At 43.2% G+C, this 21,323-nt stretch overlaps 1 protein-coding gene across 1 annotated transcript in view; it reads left to right on the top strand.

Moving 5' to 3' along the window:
• Positions 1 to 3,761: 3,761 nt before the first annotated feature.
• The window catches only part of ZDHHC2 (zDHHC palmitoyltransferase 2), a gene marked incomplete at its 5' end in the record, with an annotated part of 37,924 nt that continues 20,362 nt past the window's right edge, over positions 3,762 to 21,323 (top strand). Inside the window, 5 exons of the mRNA XM_082315899.1 lie at positions 3,762 to 3,869; positions 6,919 to 7,075; positions 7,176 to 7,568; positions 17,623 to 17,649; positions 20,869 to 20,963. Coding sequence (XP_082172025.1) covers positions 3,762 to 3,869; positions 6,919 to 7,075; positions 7,176 to 7,568; positions 17,623 to 17,649; positions 20,869 to 20,963 — 780 coding nt within the window. The remainder of the gene's footprint in view (positions 3,870 to 6,918; positions 7,076 to 7,175; positions 7,569 to 17,622; positions 17,650 to 20,868; positions 20,964 to 21,323) is intronic.

Genomic DNA, 21,323 nt, shown 5'->3' with positions numbered 1-21,323 from the left:
ACATTATTATTAGCTAGGAGCGTTCCGTAAAAATACTAGTACCCACTTGAAAATTTTAATGTAAAATACCTAATTTTATATATATAAACATTCATAGAAACAGCAACATAGTAATATGTTGCTGTTTATTCAATGTAAGCAAATAAACTATTACTCCTGGGATTTTTTAAAAAGTACACAGAGCTGAGTTACCTATTTATATGTCCACCTGAATTTAAAAATAAATGACATGAAATTAATATCATTGCACAGGAGCTTTTCCAGTTCCTGTTTCATAGCTATCCATTGCAAGTAACTTTTCATTTACAGTTTTCTTCTGACAACAAATGTATAATCCTTCTCCTTTTTAAGCAGCCATACCCATAAGCCATGATTTTTTAATAACTGTTTGTACGGTGAATTGGGTTCGGGTGCTTTGCCTGAGGTTGTAAGGTCTGGTTTGAAACAAGGAACTCTAACTCACTCTAACCCGGATTCAGAAGCTACAACCTAGATTCAAAAGAGTGTAGTGCTGTAAAAATAAACTTTCAAGTACTCAAATCTCTGCAGTAAAATACGGAGCCTGAAGTTAGTCACCTAGGGTCTCTTAAGGGATCCATGCAGACGATTGCACGAGATCTATTTTAAATCGGCAAACTAGCTAAACTAGTTAACCAGGCAGTACTGAGTATAGGGATGTGGTAAGATGTTGCTCCTGGGAGCTGTGCATTCTCATGCACATCTTTCGTGGCCAGTAGCACGTGTGTGACAAGGGGGTGAGATGGCTCAGTTAGGAATTAACACAGAAAAAAAAAACATACCGCACATGTACGTATATATGTGATTCAACTGAAACAGCTCCCAGTTACAAAAGTGCTGGGGACAGCATATGAGAGGGAGTGGAAATACATTGCCTGAAGCAGAGATGAAGAGCAGGATAATGGCAGTCTGGATTCAGAGACTTGAGCTGCTGTGGTAGTTGCTATCAAATTATGCTTCTTGCCAGAGATAACATAACTTGTAAAGAGAATAACATGCCATTGCGCTTGCAAACCGCATGACAAAACCCAGTATGAGGAGCAGGGACTGGAATCCAGAAGTCCCTGTGTTGGGTAAATGCCCTGAGAGGTTGCCAAAGCATTGACTTTCTCTGGTCCTGTGAATCTTGTGTCCTTTTCTGTATCATTTCATAAGGACAGTGGACAAATTGCCAAAACTGGCTTACAGACTGGCAGTTAAAACACTTCCATAGGAAGTGGAAAGAAAGAAATTGTGTCTGTCACTGGACTTTGTGCAGAGACATATTCTGAGGATCCCTGGCAACAGAAAGTGTGAACGTGGGCAGGTATCTCATCCCTGGACAATGAGCAAACCTGGATGTGTGACCAAGGTACTGAACGGCTCAGCCCTGTCAAGGCATTTCAGGGCATTAGCTGTGTAAAAGTGGGTTTAAATTGCCTGATCTAAAAATAAAAGAGTCTGTCAGACTGAGAGTTTTACATTTAGATGCCTGCTTTTGGAGTCAACCATTAAGGCACGTAGCTTCTACTCCAAAGGGCAGAAACCACTGGATCAGTGCACACAGCATGGGATGTCACTAGATGGGATAAGGTTTCTTACATACAGCTCTTTAGGGGCTTTCCACTCTAGGGGTCGTGATTTTTGCCTACGTAGAGACATGTACAGTACAACTGGTTTAAATTTTTCCCATTTTTCCCACCTTCAGTGGCAAAAGGGGAAGCGGCAGGGGAATGAAAACTCCAAGATGAATACATCTGGGAAAAAACAATGCAATGAAAAAATTACTGCTGACGTGACAGAAGAGTGGGTGGATAATAAGCCCAAGTATGACTTTAAACAACTTCCCTGAAGGAAGACTGACAAATATAGTATTGTATCAATTCAGGGGTAGCAATCAAGAAATTCCAGCAAGGACTTCATCACTTGAAAAGGAGCTAGATGAGCCTCTCCTGTGGAGAACCAGGCAAATTTCCACATTGTGGAAAAGTAAAAAAATAAGATAAAATTTTAAAAAATCATATGACAACAGTTGGGTTTGGGTATCCAAACAGTTGCGAATAATTAAGTACCTAGCTAGGATGAAGGGAGAGCAAGAGGATGAATACATCTGGGCCAGCCCTTCAATTCAAATATACCTGACAGCTAGATTGAGACTGGAGAGGCTACTAAGCTGCTTGTTTTCATGTAGCTGGGAGCCACGAACTGTACACAGATGGTACCTGACTCCAGCTGGGATGCAACATACATTTCCTAAGTGATATCTTATGCCAGAGACGTTGCAGAGAGATTTCTTTTTCTATGTGCGGTAAGTGTGGGCCAGCACCCAAACACTCTGGAGAGAAGCGAGCGGCGCGGTCGCTGTCGTGAAGGTCAGAGAGCATCCCTGTAGAGCCACGGGTTCACCTAATTAGTGGCACGTGTCTGTATGTCTGTGTCTATGTGTATTCCTGCTTCTAGCTGCTGGTCTGTGTACTGCACTTGTGTGAAGGCAAAAATTTATACTCCTGTCCTATTGTCCCTCCTCTTGCTGCTCCACTGAATATGTGAGACACGTGGTGGGGGAGACAGTATTCCACCATGTCGGATTGCTTACATAGAGGAGGAGATGTTCAGAGTCTATAAGCTGTAAGTTCCTAGTCAGATTCTCTGAAAAATACTTCTTAAATTGAGAGCATTTTGCTTGTGTGTTTATTTACCATTCACTGTATTCTGCATACACTTAGTTTGGGAGTTTTTAATTGACCAAATACTGTGCTTAAAATCATCAGGAACTTATTATGAGATTATAAAATTAATCATGCTTTATAATTTTCAAACAGTTCTAGCACAGTAAATCCATGACATCTTAAAATGACCTAATAATATGAAGTCTTATTTTTCCACACTCAATTGTAATGGTAGTCTTAAGAGTTCAGTGTAATTTTATAGCTGAAATGTAATGAGCTAGATACGCATATGGTATTTCCAGCTACTCATCGTGACCTATGAATGGACAGTAAATGTGAACACCTATGGCCAGCCTTGCATACTAAATCCACAGGAGCATAAATGAATGCTAACGTAATTCCTTGACAAATGCTCTCTTACTGCAGTACTGGGGTATTCAAATCACGTATACATTAATGAGAACACTTAATTTACATAATCACTTTTGTTTCTTTTGTGGCTCATTTTACTTTTGTATTCTTATTGTTTTGAAATTTTATGACCTTTCAAACTGGTAAAAAACTGAGCTCTGAAGAGACTCTCTCTGCTAAATTTTCAATAACAGATAATTTTTCTCTGCCGTATATTAAATATCTTCCCTCGCTTGAAATTTCCTTCTATTTTGCCACCATTACTTTATGAGATTGATTACCAGGAATTGTTTATCACGTCTTAATAAAATACATTCAGGATGTCTGTGTAACTTCATCAGCCATGTACAAACCTACTACTGGTTGCTCTAGATGGACGACTTGCACAGGAGTAGTTTTTAATTAGGACTGCATGCTTGGGTACCAAGGTGACTTAATCTTCAGAAACAGGCACTATTTCCACTCTCCACTTCTGTATCTAAACCCAGCCGCAATCTAGCTGTCAGCACATGTGGAAGGAGAGAGCACCTGCTTCGTTAACGTCATCTGATCAAGGACCGCGTCAAGTAGGATGACAAGGAGAAGGGGGGAAGCCAAACATACGGAGGCACAAACCCAACCGAGCAACACTCACGGGGACAACAGCAGGGAACAGCCCTGGTCAGCCAGACTATGTAAGGGTATATGGAGCGGGAGGATGCTTCTTTCAGCAAGATCAGCTGGATGAGGACCTTGTCAAAATGCAGTGAGCACCAAGCTGGACCAGGCGGCGAGTCAGGGACCGTGGAGCAGGTAAGAGGGCCTGGGATCCGGGCAGGGGCATCAGCCAGGGAGGCTGTGCCGGTACTCGGGGATCTGCAACTGCGCAGGTGCTTGTGAACACAGAGAGTGGTGGTGGGGGGTGTGCTTTCTCTAGTGAATCTTAGCCCTGACAGTCGAAGGGGAGAAGGTGACTGCTGTTGGTACTCGTGTGAGTCCTATACGTAGGTGCTGTCCTCGGGCTGGGCTCCAGTGGCCAGGCGGGATGCCTGGCCCAAGAGCTGCGGGTGGCAGCCCCTTCTTGTAACATCCCTTCACGCTGCCTAGGTCGCACAACCTGATACAGAGAACAGTCAGACATGGTAATGTTAGAAATGTATGCCAGAAGAGACACTTTTTAAAAAAATCCACCAGCAATACCTTGCATATACCTTGCCTGAGGGGAAAAGCTGAGTGGTACCACTTATGACAAGAACATTTTGTTTTGATTTGCCAAACACTCAATCCTCCTCCTCAAGTCCCAGTCACCCTCAGCCCAGCTCCTGACAGGAAGAAAAGCCAGTAAATTACCTTCGTTTCCTCTATCTTTTCCGTGTGAACATTTCACACAAGCATCAATAAACTGTGCCCCAAGCAACTTCTCTCATTGTAGAGAGAGGCTGCCTGAGTACAGTCACTTGGGAAATCTGTCCATGAATACCTAATGGTTTAGATTATCCCAGGATTTACTTCTGCCGTAACGCAATGCTCCTTTGAATATGCTCGCTCTTGAGTTGTTCTGCTGCTACCTAAAATTTCTGCAGGTCGTACCACAGAGGGAGGAGGAGGAGGAGGAAAGACACAGAAGAAAAGGTCTCTCATGACCCATCTGGAGAGTGATGAGAGTCATGGAGGGAACAGAAAGGAACCATGGGCATGAAGGAGAGCTAGAGAGCCCAGGTCCATGGAGAGAGGCCACAAGCACGAGGGCACAAGAGAGGGATTCTTTACAGCTCTCTGACCAAAGGATGCTCCAAGGTAACTGGGAGTATCAGTTAAGGCAGGCTTTTTTGTCCTAACTGAATTAAAGTGAGGTTTGCCTGTTTATTTCACTAAATGGGCTAATTTTGAACCAGAATGACCATGATTTTGGAGCTCCAGTAAAGAGTATGCTATAATAATTATTATTAATGTAATTATTAGCATACTAAATAAGAAAATTCTGATTATTGTGAAATTTGAGCAGTGAGAAGAGGGTGGTAGTGGCCATGGAAAAGTTAAAAAGCTGGACTACAGAAGCCCATTTCCATGAAGGGGTAATAAAAAGCCTCTGACCAGAAATTGTATGATATAATCTGAGGTTTTTGTAACACATCATCATTTTATTCCCACATCTCTGGCAAACTGCCACTTCTCTATATACATAATTTTGTATAATAACTATTATTTCAAAGAATTACTAGGTTTAAAAGTTTTCTCTACTGTTGACCCTTTTTCCCGGGCATGTGTTGTTGTTAATAAGCCCCATATCACACCCAGCATTTTAAAATGGTTTATAGGAGAAAGCTTTTCATAGCCCCCAAGTACAATGCAAAAACTCATTCACCCTTATGCAGACAGTTCCCAGCTGCTGACTTCGCATGGTACAGCCACGTGTTCCTGGAAACACACAACACAGTCGCTGCATGATCCTGTGTACCAGAGAGAGGTCACTGGCAGGTATTTCCAGATAAGTGTGAAAAGCCATCAAATGAATTAGATTGCCTTCATTTCTTTTAACTTTTGCCAGTAAAGCATGGGGTATGCCTTCCAGTGGTGGTAATTTTGTTCCTTATACTTTTAAAATCTGTTTTGAATAATGATGGATGAATTCATTAAACATACTGAAGTCAAATCCTTTAAATGTTCTATTAAAATGTTGGCCTCAGTGATGACTTGCATAATTAATGACAGGTAAAATAAAGTGGTTTTATCGTCTATGTCATGTTGGTTTTGGTCCCTTTCCTCTTGTTTTGTGAAATACACTATGTAGGAATATCAAATCTAGTTTTTCAGTACCATTCACTGTACCTCTGCCTTTTTAATGTATAATATGTAATTCCCCATTATGCAGAATCTTTTCTTAAGTTATTATATTCTAATCTGTCAAGGCAAATCTTGTTCATGTCTCTTCTATAATACCTATACATTGCAGAGATGGTTTCACTGAGCCAGTCACAATGATACACGAGCCTTTTTCTTGAATAGGCAAAGATAATTTACTGCCATCGGATGTGTAATATTCCTCTCAATACATCATTCTGTATGGCTCATTCACCCGCTTCACCGTGGCTAACCGGAATTCCTCAGCCTAACCTTACAATAACGAGGGGCGCATGATTTTGCATTACATAAAAACACTGCAGCCATATGGTCAACTTCTTTTTCTGTCTCTTCAATAAACATGCTAGCGACTCCGTTTCTTCGATAAACATGCTAGCGACTCCGTTTCATACTCTGAAACCTGGCAGCACACCTACTACTGTTTTTGTCGTATTTTCTCTATTTTTTTTTCTCTCTCACAGCCTGTTTCCTAATCAATGGCACTTGTATGCCTTCCAGGTTGTGATTACTTAGCTTCATGCGTAGTCTCCCATGTGAGACATTACACAAGCCTCTTTTCCAAGTCCAAACACATTTTCATCAGCCAGCTCTTTCCTACCTACCGCGCTGCCGATGCTCTGAGAGGCTCTAGCAGATTGCAGAAATACTATGGGCCGTGCTCGGCATTTCTAATTCTGGAACGATAATTCAGCAACAATTCGGGTGCGCATACTGCAACGCAGTCTGGGTTTACTATGACATTTCACAAGCGTTTCATTACGATGGCCGTAACGTAAAGCCTTTTCGGGAAAGAGTGAGTCAGCACAACCCTGGGCCACCTTCCCTTGGCCGAACACCCACCCAGCGCAGGGCCGGCCGCCGCGGCCTCCCGCAGCCTCGCGCTCGCCGTGGCGCGGCAGCCTGCAACACTTGTTGGTCGTTGTATGTCGCTCCGAAACATGATCTGCACTCGAGGCTGCACGTTTCCTAACCAAGTGTTTTAAAGTATTTCCAAGGGCAGTTCAGTATCACCACCCCTGTTCCAGAGGGGGAAAAGCCGGAGGAAGCTGGGCTGGGCACCGGGAGTTCAACGGGGGGAGGCGTCACGGGCGCCTCCAGCCACGTAACACCCAAAGGCTCCTGCACGTGCCGGATGCCCGAGGAACGTAACTCTTTCGGTAAGGAGCTGAGCTGCTCCGCGGCCCGGCCCCCAACTTGAAGGGAGCGCTTCCCGTTACCGCCCACGGGAGGCAGCGGGAACGTCCCCTTCCCCGCCAGCCCCGGGGCGGCCGGGCCCCGCCGCGCCCCGAGGGGACGCTGCGGCCCCTGGGGCGGCGCTACCCCCCGCCCTGCCCCTGCCCTGCCCTGCCCGGGGGGAGCGGCGGGCGGTGGGAGGAGCGGCCCTGCCGGAGAGCCCTGTCAGCGCGGGAGGGAGGGACCGGGGCGGGCTCCGGCGGGGTGCGCGGCCGGGGCCCGGGCCCCCGGAGCGAGCGGCCGGGATGCGGTGCGGGAAGATGGCGGCACCGCCGCCGCCGCCGCCAGCCGGGGCGGCGGGCGCTTGGGGCGGCGTGCGGCGGCGCTGCCAGCGGCTGCTCTACTGGGTGCCGGTGCTCTTCATCTCCAGCATCCTCTGCTGGTCCTACTACGCCTATGTCACCCAGCTCTGCCTGCGTGAGTGCCGCCGCGGAGGGCGGGCGGGGGGCGTCGACGGGCTCCCGCGGGACGGGCGTGGGCGCCGCCGCCGCCCCTGGTGGGCGAGCGCCGCCGGGCTCCCGCCGCCGGGCCGGGGCCGGGGGGCGGTGGCGGCGTTGTTTCTTGTTTGTCGGCGCCGGAGCCGCCCCTGGCCGCCGCCGCCACGCCCGCGGGCCGGGCCGGGCCGGGGCCGGGGCCGGGGCCGGGGCAGAGGCAGGGACCGGGACCGGGGCCGGGGCCGGGGCCGCGCCGCCGCATGCGGCCGGCGACGGGCTGGGCTGGGCTGGGCGGGCTGGAGGCTGGCGCAGCGACCCCCGAGTCCCCCCCAGGCGGCGGCCGGGGTCGCGCTGGGCCTCCGCGCCGCCTGGCGTCCCGTCCCCCCCGCCGCGAGCTGGTGGCGCGTAGTTTCCCCTTCCACGCGAGGAGGCAGCCGGCCGCACGGGGCGGTTCACGGGCGTGAGCTTTCCTCCGTGGCGTGCGTGGCCTGTGACACCCCAGCCCTCAGCCTGGGACCCGGAGACGGCCGGCGCAGGCGGCGTGAGCGAAGTTAGCCCTCCCTTTGTTTCCCTCCCGCTGCGTGACAGCGCACGGACGGGTATGTGCGTGTATAAAACCAGGGTCTCCCGTCAGCTGATGCGGCAGCGGGAACGGGTGACGGAAGATCCCCGAGTGGAACAGGTGACGGAAGATCCCCGAGTCTCCCCGTGCCACTCGTCAGTCCCCTCGAAAATGCCTGGGCGTCACAACTTCTTGGTGCGCCGCTGGCACGGGCAGCCTGCAGTTCGTTCAGAAGTCGTCCCGACCGTGCACCTGGGCTCTTCTGAGCCTTAGGTGAATAATAAATCACGTACCGGAGGCTGGCTGTGCTCTGAATATTTGTGTGAATTTGAGTAGTCGAGCCAGAAGGATTTATTAAATGACCAGCTCGCTAGGCTCCCTTGAATTAACTTCAGTTTCTGTTGCAGTATATCTTGTCGAAACCAATTTAATCTTTCAATTTTAGAGGTTAATGTACAGCAGGCTGATGTTTCATGAACAGTATTATAATAATGGCACAAAGGAATACAAATTAGCTGTTGTCTCCCCTTTCCCCTCTGCTGGAGGTGAGGTTCGTAGTGACGGTTGGTCGTTTAGCACCTGCGTAAGGAACAGCGGTGTGGGGAAAATACCCAGCACAAGCTGAGTGCATTTATATGCCTGTATAACTTTGCCAGACTTCAGCTGTTCATGTTGAAAATCTCAGCAGTCTGGTACCTAATTTTGGATTTCCTTTTTTTTTTTTTTTTTTCTTAACAGAAGACTGTGATAAAATTTTTGTCCCACAGATGCTTGGCTGAGCAGTTGAGACATTAAGCAAAAAATGATTGCCAGGCCTAGCACCTCTGTTTTGGAGGGAGGTGTCAAGACTTGGTGTGATTCCTATATTGGAGGTGGGCTTTTTACATCTTTTTTTTCACTAACGACATTCAAATCTGTTAGTTTTAAATGCTGCTCTTCAACTAGAAATTGGGACTTGAGTTGCTGTGCCCTCACGAGAAGAGAGCTGACGTGTCTACCTCCGGCGCAAGGAAGCGAGTTGTCTGGGAGGTTGTGGGAGAAGTTGACGGAGCGAGCCTGGAAAGGGGAGGTGTCAGCTGGCACGAGGAGGGCAAGGGTGTGTCAGGGGAAAGTGACCCTATAGTTAACATCTGTCCTAACGTACACAGCCCCGTGGTGCTTGCACAGTACAGTAGGCTTGATTCGGGTGCTACTATTTGAGTGACCTACTGTATGTTTTCTTCTGTGTAATTCTGTGTAACGGAGGAAGATTGGGTTTTAGCTTACCTGAAAGCAGGTACCTCTTAAGGAGATGGCATGCCTGAAATTTGCTTCAAACTATAAACTGTGATACCATAATTCCTTGAGAACCACTCAAAGGAAAAGGCCTGCAATGGGAGGGGAGGAAGAGGGAATCCTGGGGCTTTGCTAAAATATCTTTTACTGAATTCCTTTCTCTGGACAAAGGTGATTTTTTTTGTTGTTGCTGTTGCCCACCCCACCCCTCCTTCCCCATTCTGCCTGGCTCACCGTAATAGTTGTTCGCGTCTTCTGCTATTTCCATCTTTTATCTATATCTGGATGTTTTCTCTCGTTTTTGGCATATTAAGATAAAATAAACTTATGTCTTGTCTTACTAATGAATATTTAGTGTAAACAACAGAAGGAATAGCTAACAACTCTGAGAATGAAAGCCAACGGCAGAAACAGACTGTAAGCATTTCAGCGTTTTGAAGCCAGCCTGTCTACTCAGTGCATCTTTTATTCCTGCAGCACTAACTGCTAAAGAGGACATATTTAGCTGCTTATTTTATTGCAGCTTACTGTCATTGATGCTGATGACAATGCAGAGGGAACAATGTTAACCGCTGTGCAGCAGGACTTAGCGAGGTCTTTGCACAGTTGTAAGTTGTTTATTTGAGCTTTTAGTAATGAGAAAGTATTTCAAATGTAGTATTTTGAATGTTTTTTGCAATTTCAAAATTTCACTTTTTTCTGAAAATATACATTGCATTCAGTAAACTCTGCATATGAAAGAAAATATTTTTTCTCTTGTCTTGCTTCTTATGTGTATCTCTGATTCGGGTTAGTAGAAACATAAGGCACTTACTTAGACTAGTTATCCGCTTCATGCTTTGGGTAAGGCAGAACCAATTGTTATTTGCACTGGTTCTGGCAGTTGTTTGTCAGATATGTTCTTGGCAAACTCGGATGTTGAGATCCTTTTTGGTGTTTGGTTTGGTTTCCTGCCAGTTCGTGATTTGGAGTTGCATGTAAGAAGGAAATGTGAAAATTTGATGGTGCTGTGACAAATGTTTTTAGTGAAAATACCAACTGTGCTGATGAAAGGGCTATCCAATAAATACAAATTGGTTGTGTATGTTCAGTTTTGATCCATTTTTACCTGTCACTGATTTTAATTCTAAGGATAATGTGCTTGCTCGGGGAATCCTATCTGAAAATGTAGCTTGAATTTGTAATTTTGAAGAAGGAAAATAGATTTGCTGTGAAACATAGAAATGAGCAATATGCATTTCCTGACTACGTGAGTGAGGGGAAAGGGAGGAAATATTCCCGCCTGGTGAGTGATTTGCCTGATTTGGAAAAGAGTAAGTGACTTCAGCACAGTTGAAGACAACAAGGCATTCACAGCACAGTCGGGAGAGCTCATAAACTGCATCTTTGTTTTTGGAGTAGAATATGTGACTGTCCACCGCTACCTTCAGTATGGAAGAGAAAAATGTGGAATGACATCCAGCTGCTAAAGATGTTAATGATCGTGAAAGATTATTGCTGGAGGATCAGATTGATTAGTGCTGAATTGAGGTTTTTGACTCTGTGTAACATCAGTGGAATGGAATTATAGCAGGATAAAAAGCTGCTTAATTCATCACAGTTTAGAGGCAGAATTAATATGTGCCCTGTAGGCATGGCACTGTCACCAGGGGATCAGAAGCAGCAGAAAATATGGAGATAGAAGCTGATAGGAGAAAAAAAAGGGGCGGGGAGGAGAAAAAAGGTGAGGCCCAAGATTTGGTCAGCTGGATTTGAGCTCTTTGCCTAGTATGTTTTCCAAATGGATCAAAGGATTCGTGGTACTTGCTGCTCCTATCTTGTAATCATCTACAGCTTACATTTGGCTACAGAAATACTAGTGTGTTCTAACATTGCAGTTGGCTGTTGTCAAATACCAGTTAAATACCCCATCTGTACATTGGCTGCTAAGGTAGCAAAGGATTTTGGTCAAAGCAAATTTGTATTTTTATCTTGTGTTTTGCAAACACTGCATTTTTTCCTCTTCTGAGATCCCTGGTTACTTTTAGAAAAGTTTCAAAACTGGCAGCTGAAGTAAAATTGGCTTCTGAATTTTAGCCAGCAGGACTCCTGGCCATTTCTCAAATTTCATTTGCATTCTTTCAGACTTTCAAAGACAGCTGCCATTCTCTACTTCTGAAATGGAGTTGAAGTCTGTGTTTTAAGGATGACTGCTAATCTTTCTGTGTAGTGCCTAGTGTACTACCTATAGGTTTTTTGCCTTGAAATTTAAAGGATGGCTTTAAGTGGAAAGCATAAGGTCTATGGTGAAGATGTAATTACTAGATAAGATTGTGTTTTCAGTTAAAGATTTAACACTGCTTGATATATAACAGCTTGAATAGACGCTCTTGTCAGGGTGTACTCTGTTTTCTGAAAAGGATCTGGTCATACAACTTCTCTAGAAGTACTCTCCACTCTTCAGTTAGTCCTTGTGACTTGGAAAGTAAATGGGAAGTTTGTGAAGAAGAAAGATTAGATCAATTCTTAGGCATACTCAATTCAAAAGCAGTGGTTTTGTGACCTTACCTAAAGAGGTACCAAATAGCAGCTTGCTGCTGGGTTGGGTAGGTGGGTGGTGATGTAGTTTGATGGGCACAGGGTTAAAATGAATTTACCGAAACATTCACAAGCACTGTCAAATCCAAATGTATGGGTTATTGATGACTACTTATGCCAACCTTACATCTCCCAGAAATATTTCTGTTACTTTTTTCCTGAAGCGAAGTGCTGGTGGCAAAGTCTCCACCTTGTCACTCTGAATCAATGTAAATCGCTGCTCTGTCTAGCAAAGAGGTAGTTTTTATTGCAAGCACTGATTTTTTTCTAAAGGACTGTTGCAGACAAGGATAGAACACTTGTCACAACTATAAAACACTTTTATGTGTACAGAGAGCTGAGTTAAACTGCATCTATAGATCAGTGTTTTACAGCTTCAGATATGCTATAAAGATAAAATACATACTTAGTTTTGTGAATCAGATCCAAGATGTTAAACTGTATAAAAGTTTGAGAGAAACAGCTATTTATAGATGTGGCTGCAGAGTCTCTGAATCAGATGTATCTTACTTTTGCATTCCAAAGTTTTAAATATTTAAAGAATGTACATAAAATATGGAAGCAAAATTTTGTAGATCAGCTTCCATCAAAGCTTTTAAAAGTTAATTGCTTTCTCCAGTTTTGGTTTTGGTTTTTTTCATCTAACCATCACATTTACTGTTCAGGAACTTTGATTTTGGGTTTAGCAGTCAAGCAAAATTTAGTGTTAGAAAACCAATGCAAATTTTTTACGTGACTTTTATCTTCTAAAATCTTTTGAGTTTTGTGGTGGCAATGTGTCTTGTCATGTCTCTAGCTACATGGAGACAGATGCTTACTTAATTTTTACATGGGTTGAGTGAGAATAAAGATTTCTGGGAAAAATGAGCCATAGTTCAAGAAATGGGAAATCCATTTCTATCACTGAATTGAGGTCTGACCCAGTGCAAGGTGCCTAGCAATGTGGCTTCTCTTCTTGGCAAACTAGGTTGGTAAGGGAGTTGTAGCAGGCAGTTTTGAGATACCGTGGTGCCTCTTTGCTTGCCAAGGCACCATTCCTAATGCTGCATGGCTTTCTCCCAGTGAGGAAGGCTACCAGCAAGTATGGGATGAATTCCCCAGGCTTCACTGGGTGTCCTTTCCATCCTGGACTTTTTTCTATCTTTTTTAACACAACTTTCTGTCCTCAGTCACTGTTGTTTTTTTGCAAGCGCAGGCTGTTTAGCAGCATTGACTACTGAATGTGCTGTTCCTGTTTCTGGCTGCCTGTCACTCAGGGCAAGCAGGGAACGATGTTTCTGGCTCAGGAAATTGGCATCTACGTTGGCCGAAGTCCTGCATGCGTCCCAGCCTGATCCCTAATTCTGATGAGCACCGTCTGCAAGCTGTGTAATGAAACAGAGAGGCTCTAATTATGTGATAGTCTGCTAGTACTGAACTGTAAATGGCATCCTGATGCTTTAGCAGTGGAAGGCTGATTCTTAATGAAATTGGCCCTTGCAGTGTCTCAGGCGAACAGAGCTGTAACTTTTTAATGACTTCTTGAAGACAGGTCATGCTTTTATAATTATCTCTGTCTCTGAATATAGGGGAGTGTCATTCTATTCCTCTCTTAAAGGGTTTTACCCTGTTTTCTCCCAGATTGTAGAGATTGCTTAACGGTTGGGATTGGTGTGTCCTTGGTGTTTATTTTAGTCATTGTAGACATAAATGCTTTTTACTCTTATTATTTGTATGCTATTTGACTACCAGTAAGTGAATTTGCAGCATTTAAGCTGATATTTATTAATGACAGTCTGACCTACTTTTCTGGGCACTACCAGCATTGAATATAACTCCCTGGAAGAGAAACGAGAAAACTGCCAGAAAGGCTGGTATGAATGATTCACGGAAGACTATGTGATCAAATACTATTGAATAATATAGCAAAGCTGTATCTCTGAATCTACTGAAAAACATAAAATTCAGTTTAAATAAATATATCGTGTGCTGTTCAGAAGGTGGGGAAAATAGCAAATGTTTATTTGATCAAATCCAAAATTAGAGGGTTTTTTCATGTCAGAAAATTATTTTCCATGTACTAAATAGTGTGATTTTAGAATTATAAGCAACTTGTGGTTACCCTAAGAAGTCTTTGTATCATGGTCATTCTACAAATAGAGGAAGTTTTATTTTTAAGAGAAATTTGAGAGAGAGTTTGATTTTTTTGTTTGTTTGTTTTGGCTTTTCTTTTCCCCTGCTGGTTAATTCTGCCACATTTGTGAAAAAAAACCAACCAAACAAAAAAAACAACCAAACCAAAAAAGACCCAATTTCCTCCCTGGTCCTGTGGTATTGTGGATGCCTGTCCATTACTTTCCCACACATTATACCTCCTTCAGGGAGCGCTCATCAAAGGTGATTTAAAAAGGCATAAGCAGAAGGAATAGTACTTCACTTTGTGAAAAGCTGCAGGTTATTGGATATCTTGTGTATTCCTCTGTGTCACCATCTGAGGGGATGTTTGTTTAGCAGCGCGGTCTCCTTGTAAACACCACTTGCAGTAAGTGTGGAGAAAAAAGGTGGTAAGATTGAAGATACTGGCATCTCTCTTCAGCCTTGCCTCTTCTACTCGGGTCTCTCACAGTGGTTGCAACTCAGCAGTGTACGAAATAACTCTTGAGTTATACTCAGCTGGTAAAAGAGATTAAAATTACAAGATGTATCAAAAAAACCCTGGTTTCACTCTGCTGGGATTAACTGGACATCTTTGGGCACTTATGTTTTAGCCTTCGTGGTCTGCAGCTCCTGACTGTCGGGAACATTTGGCTTCCAAGCCAGATACCGCAAAAGCTGAAAAGATTGTCCACTGAGAGGTGCGGACTCTGAAGAGTGCATTTCATCCTGGAGGTGGACAGAAATTTTGAAAAGCTGTAGGCTTGCATGCAGTCAGGTAGAAATTATTAAATTTGGATTTATTAGTTGTATTGGTCCTTTACTTGCAGACGTGTGGAAAAATTAAAAGTCTCAAACACATTAACTAATACATTTTATCCAAGGTTAAGGGGGGGGAAAGATGACAACTGCTTTCACAGTAATGTTCTATGCCATTCCCTTGTTAAGAGAGAAGAATACCACAAATCATTGTGAAAGGTTGGTTAAGTAGATTTTAGTTTGAAACTGGTGATTCTGCAATGTATGCTTGGCTGTGGCTTTTGAATTAGCAGAGAGTAGTTATTCCAAGAAGGCTGGCAAAATTTCTGCACACCTTGCTGGCCATACCAAGTGGAGAAAGAAAATTAGAATTTGAGTAGTGGCTAGTTTGACCTAATCTGAGAGCTCCAGCACTTTTAAATTCCACACCAGCTCTAAAGATGTCTTTTGTTTTTTTTCTGGTGGATGACTGTTTACTTACAGTTTTACAGTTCTTGTGCATTATTGTACTGCACCATCTCTGCTCCTCAGAGTCAGATGTGTATACATGTTCCCTCAGCTTCTCTATAGCAGTTGTCTAGATGAATATTTAGCTTATCAAACTCGAAAGATTTCTCTTAGCTGAACTAGAAAACTGAGGTCAGAATAGAGTTTTCTTTATAGTGGCTTATGCAACTTCTGTGATGTCTTTCTGATTTTCAGGAAGAACTTTATAAACATGGTTACTTACTGTTTTCCCTCAGGTAAGGTAGATGCTCATTTTGGTAGAGCTGTAGTCAAATCTCCATTTTAATAGGCCTATTTTATAATTATAGAGTCGTGGAGTAATTCATGTTTTAGAAGGACCTCAGCTCATCTAGTCCCACGTCCTAATCAAAGCAGGGTTTGGTGTGGGGTCAGGCCAGGTTATTCAAGACTTTATCCGGTTGAGTCTTGAAAAGCTCCAGAAATGGAGACTGTACAACATGTCTGGGCAACTTGCTCCACTGGTGGACTGTTCTCATCGTGGAAAAGTTTTTCCTTGTATCGAATATGATCCTCTCATTTCAACTTGTACCTACTGGCTCTTGTCCTCCCACCCTGCACCATTATGAAGAGCCCAGTTCCACCTCCTCAATGCCTCCCTGGAGGTCCTGTTAGGTCCTCCCAAAGCCGTGTCTTCTCCAGGCTGAACAAGCCCTGGCCATGCAGCCTCTGCTCAGAGGATGAGTGATCCGGTCCCTACCAGCTTGGTTGGTCTCCCCTGGACTTGTGTCTTTGTAGTATCGGGGAGCCCAAAGCTGGGGGCAATGTTCTGGATGTGATCCGAGTGCCGCGTAGAGGGGGATAATCCCTTCCCTTGACTGACCAGCCACGCCCCTGCTAATGCAGCCCATGAGGCTGCTGGTCCTCTCTGCTGCCCAGATGCTGCTGGGCTCATGTTCAGCTCGCTGCCCACCAGCACCCCCATGGCCTCTTCCACAGAGCTGCTGCAGCCCAGCCGTCCCCAGGCTGTATCGTTGCAGGGGGCTGTGTCTTTACAGGTGCAGGACTTTGCCTTTGTCCTCGCTGAATTTCATAAGGGTCCTGGTGGCCCATTCCTCCAGCCTGCCTGGGTCCCTCTGGATGGCAGTCCTGCACACAAGCATACCAGCTAGTGTCCCCAGGGTGGTGTCATCTGTAAACTTGATGAGTGTTCACTCTTCCAGAGCATTAGTTAAGGTGTTGAGCAGCACTGGCTCCATGGTACATCCTTGCATTGCGCAAGATACATTTAAATAGTGACTTTCACTGTATCAACAAGCCTGTTTTTAATACATCAAAGTAGGATGGCATGGCTGCTTGGCCTTTCAGTAGGAGTTGCCTTGTGCCTGCTGTTTGAAGACCAGCCTTCTGCGGCCATTTTTGTTAGGAAAACAAGAGCGGGTGAGAGATCCGTATAGCTACTGTCCTCTCACTCGCACTTGTTGGTGCCAGTATACTACAGTTTGTAGACTGCTTAATTGAGAGGGATAAATGTGTGGTGGAGTGGTTTGGGTGGAAAGGGAAGAACACTATGAGGTTTTGATTACTTAGGAGTTTCTGATCTGAGATACCTATTGTGGGGTGGTTATTTTTTAAAAGTAATGTGACTGAAAGTGGAGTATAGGTGTAAGAAAAAGATTTATTCTTTTTCATAAATGTGGTGACTGATACATGATACCTGTGTACTCCTCTCCATGCCTGACATACTTGTGCCTTTCTCACTCTCTTACTATCCCCGGATCCTGTAATCGGTGGGCAATTTCTTAAAGGAAATGCAGCTTTTGTCTACTTGCAATTTTTATGCCTTGGAGATCTAAGGTATCACTGAGTATTGCTGGCAAAACTAGTTCTGGAGTCTGACACCTCCACCTCAAGAACAGAACATACATAAACAGTAAAACCTGTACAACCACAGTTAAAGAAATAACTGTTCTTCAGAGGTGGCTTTTCTTGGGTTAAACTTGGGCAACTTCAGATAGATGGAGGTGCTAGTTCTCAGGAACTGAGCCTGGGAATGGGAGCCAGAAAACCTTATAAGCAATCGGCATTGTCTGCCTACTCTTGTGATGTACACAGCATAAGAGCTTGATAGTGTGTGGCCTTATGCTTGTATTGTTTGATGATTAGTCTTCCCTCTTTGGTTGAAAAACAAAAGTTTAAAATACTCAGTTGCATCATTTGCTATTTAAACATCATTTTTACTCTTTCCTTTTTTCTCATTTTTCAGTGACAATGACAAATATTGGAGAAAAAGGTAAGATTTTTATTAGCTGTTTATAAGTAGAATTCATATGTTAGGGTAGTATAGTAATTTACTAGTAGAATTGAGATACAGATCTAACCTGTTTTAAATAAGTGTATTTTTTTGTGTTCCTCAGCTCCTTTTATTATCCTGCTGTTCCTGAATATTGCTTTAGCCATTCCAAATAGAGATGAGAAAAATTAGAACTTTTTACTGTTACTGGCTTTCTGAAGTTTTTAAACATTTTTATTCGTAACAAGGAAAGCTGTTGCAAAACTAGGACTCCTAAAGATGAGCAAGGTGTTTGTGCAGAGTGTGACATGCTTAAATGGGAGGCGAATTTTTTCTGCAGTTTCTTTTTAGCTTCTTTTTAGTTTCTTTTTAGTCTTTGAAAAAACAGAATCCTTCAGATACATAACCTTTTCAGAAGATAATAAAACTGCCTGATTAGCTGTCATTAGAGTTCCTACCCTGAGGCTGTAGCATTTTTAGATTGCTTTTCCAGATGCTATTTTAATACTACAGCACAACATGGAAGTGTGAAGTGTGGGGCTGCAGAGCTTTTGGAGGAACGGGTTGGGGGTTAGGAAGCAAACTGAATGCTTTATATGTTTGTATAATTCCAGCAGGTTTTATTAAGTCATTGGTGACTCCCTCACTTAGAAAAAGTGTTTGCCAATTAAGAAACAGTTGCTTGGAAAACTTTTTTCAGTTCAGTGATCTCTCTCCCCATGTGAGTGCGTAAGTGTTATCTGCAAACTTCAGCACCTGCAGACTTTGAAATAATTTCAGTTTCTTGCTGCTCCATACTGTGTGTGGGGGAGACAAGTGTGTTGTTAGGCATTGCTCACAAAGAACATTAGAATTATCAGCAAAATGCGTTGGGGAACATCATTAAATTTCTTTATTTTTAGCTGCTCAAAGCCTTGGTGAGCTACAGCCAGTCAAGAGAAATTTACCCTGACTGTACTTCTGCCCTAAGTGTTTTCAGGGGTGAAAACTGGGCAAATGGGGCTCAACCCTATTACAGGTTCCTGCAAATTTCCAGGCAACTCTAGCTATGCTAGCTGTTTTTAAATGGGTTGCCTTCAAGCAAGGGATATGCCATTTGGGTTTTCTTTCAGAAAAAGTGTAAAAGAGAAGGATTTCTGCCCAGGGAGCTGCGAACAGCTCTTCTATTTCTGTATCAAGGGAATTGAGGTGCTTATGTTGGACTCTCAACACCCACAGACCCAGTGGAGCAGCTGGGTAGCCCAGGGTCTCCATTGCAGTGCAGGGAAACGGGTGGGTAGGTAACCTGGAAGAAGGGACTGGTCAGGACCTGGGCCAGGCTGGAGAACTGAGGTGCAAGAGCAAACAAGAAGAGCTTAAGTCTTGTGCAGACTTCAAAGGGGAAGCTTGGGATAATGTCTTCAGGCTAAAATTTTGTCTTCCTCCAGTACATTGTTTCCCTCCCCCCCCCCCACTTCGTCCATACATTTTTTTTTTTTAAATGTATGAAAAAGGAATTTTCTTATCAATCACAGAGACTGTTATTCTCACAGCAATAAAGTATAGAGGCAAATTAGTAAACACCTGGTGTACAGAACTGATGTAACTTGCCCTACCTTGCCCTCACTTTATGCCATGAATATACTGTTGTTTAAAAAAATACTGATTTTGTTTGAGTAAATCAGGGTTTTTTAGAGTTGTTAGAAATGCTCTGATAAAAATGTGGACTGTTCCTGCCAGATGCTTGTGCAATAACAAAATGGTCATTTAGTGTATTGTGCTTGATGTGGAGTCCAGTTCTGTCACTTAAACTGATGAGATTTTTTTTTTAGTTTACAGACATGGCATATGGCTCTTTTCCCCTGTCATACCAAAAGATTTGTACAGTGTTGCTCCTCAGATTTTGTTAGCTTTTGTTTATTATTTTTTAACTGCCTAGTGAGTAAGAATAAATATTTACTGTGTTGCTGCTGTTTTGAGTAAACAAACTTCAATACCAGAAACACTTATTCAGCGTTACTTTTGAGGCAAAATTACAAAAAACAAGAACATGCTGGGCTACTGTTCCTGCATTTATACACATCGTCATGCATGTCTTATGAAAAATTCTCTAGCACTGAATAGTATTACATATATAAAAACTTGGGCTAAGCATACGAGGGCAATATTTCAGATTGTGCAGTGAAAGTACACAAGTTTCCTTTTATGTTTTTTGACAATCTTGTGAATTTATAGAAGTTGTATAAAGACTATTTGACCGTGTAGCTTCCATATAACCTTGAGCTCTGTATGATCTGAGTTCATCTGTACAGCAGGGAAATAATATTTTCCACTGTTACTGTCCTAGCTGTCCTTTATTTGCTGCTTCTCTGCCCAAGGAAGAAGAATCCAAGGAAATACTTTCTTGTGCATTAGAGCAAGTTAATCAGAGGATACAAGTTTTGGATTTACTATTATTTACTGTAGCAAATTGCTTAGTACAGTGACAGCTTTTAAATGGAAACACCTATCCATCCATGGCAGGCTCTTTGGAAAAGTTAATGTTACCTTTTGTATTCTAGTAAAACAACTCAGCGTGGTAAACGCTGACTGGCATCTATTAAGAAAATCTAAGAATAAATCACTGGCTGCGAAGAATATGAAGTAGTGAATGAACATTTGAATTCAAAGAACCTTCAGGTTTTTAAAAACCACCCTGCTGCCCTCCCTCCTAAAAATCTAGCAAAATGAATTAACTGGTTATGGTTCCTGCTAAGGTATCATACGCATATCCACTCAGAGTCCCCCACTCTAGTCGTTGTTTAGGTGGCTGTACTTCCTTTTGGGGGCTTTTAGGGTTTTTTGGGTTTTGTTTGGGTTTTGTTTGGGTTTTTTTGCATGGCTAGCAGTCTCCCTACATGGTTTATAAAGCTAGAAAGCAGAGAGGCATCAGTTAAATAGGATTTGACAAATGCATAAAGGGACAGCGCTTGCTAAATAATTATGGGACTCTAATAATTAGACTATTAACCGTTCCCCTCAAACTTTTGTAATATATGTAGCCTGTATCATGACTTTCCCCACACAGTCTGTATCTGTCTCATGTAAAGTTGCAGTGCAGTATTTTTGTTGCAAAGCTTTTGCAGAGCCTATGTATTTACATCTGTTAGAGTAACTATCTGTGATACGTACAGCATCCGTTTGTAAGTACTATAATATCACTGGTCTGTTTGTATTAATTCTGTTCCTTTTTGATTTTAGTTGTGTGCCTGGTTGCTTACCACATATTTTTCATGCTGTTCGTCTGGTCATATTGGAAAACAATCTTTACGCTACCAATGAATCCTTCAAAAGAAGTAAGATAAACTTAACTTTTGTTTCTGAAATAGCCTAGTCAAATGCCTGATTTTTTAGTATTTGAATAACTTAGACTCTGATCTTATGTAGTTTCACACTGTGTAGAAGAATACAGATGGTAGTTACAGCTTCTTAATAGGAGTAAGTCAGATTGCAAACAGCGTAATAACCAAGACAAAAAAATTACACCTTCTCTAAGTTTTAAAGGTTTTTTAATAGATTTTTAAAATTGGATAATATTTATGATATAAATAAGAAAAAAACCTCTCCACTTGGAAACGATGAGTTATTTGAGCTAGCAGCTTAAATCTTTGTATGGGAATATGATACTTTTTATGTGGGCAAAAAATTTATTTCCC

Source organism: Platalea leucorodia (assembly GCF_965183815.1).
Source record: "Platalea leucorodia genome assembly, chromosome: 6".
NCBI lineage: Eukaryota > Metazoa > Chordata > Aves > Pelecaniformes > Threskiornithidae > Platalea > Platalea leucorodia.
The sequence above is the reverse complement of the archived record's forward strand: the minus strand, read 5'-3'. Positions and strand labels throughout refer to the sequence as shown.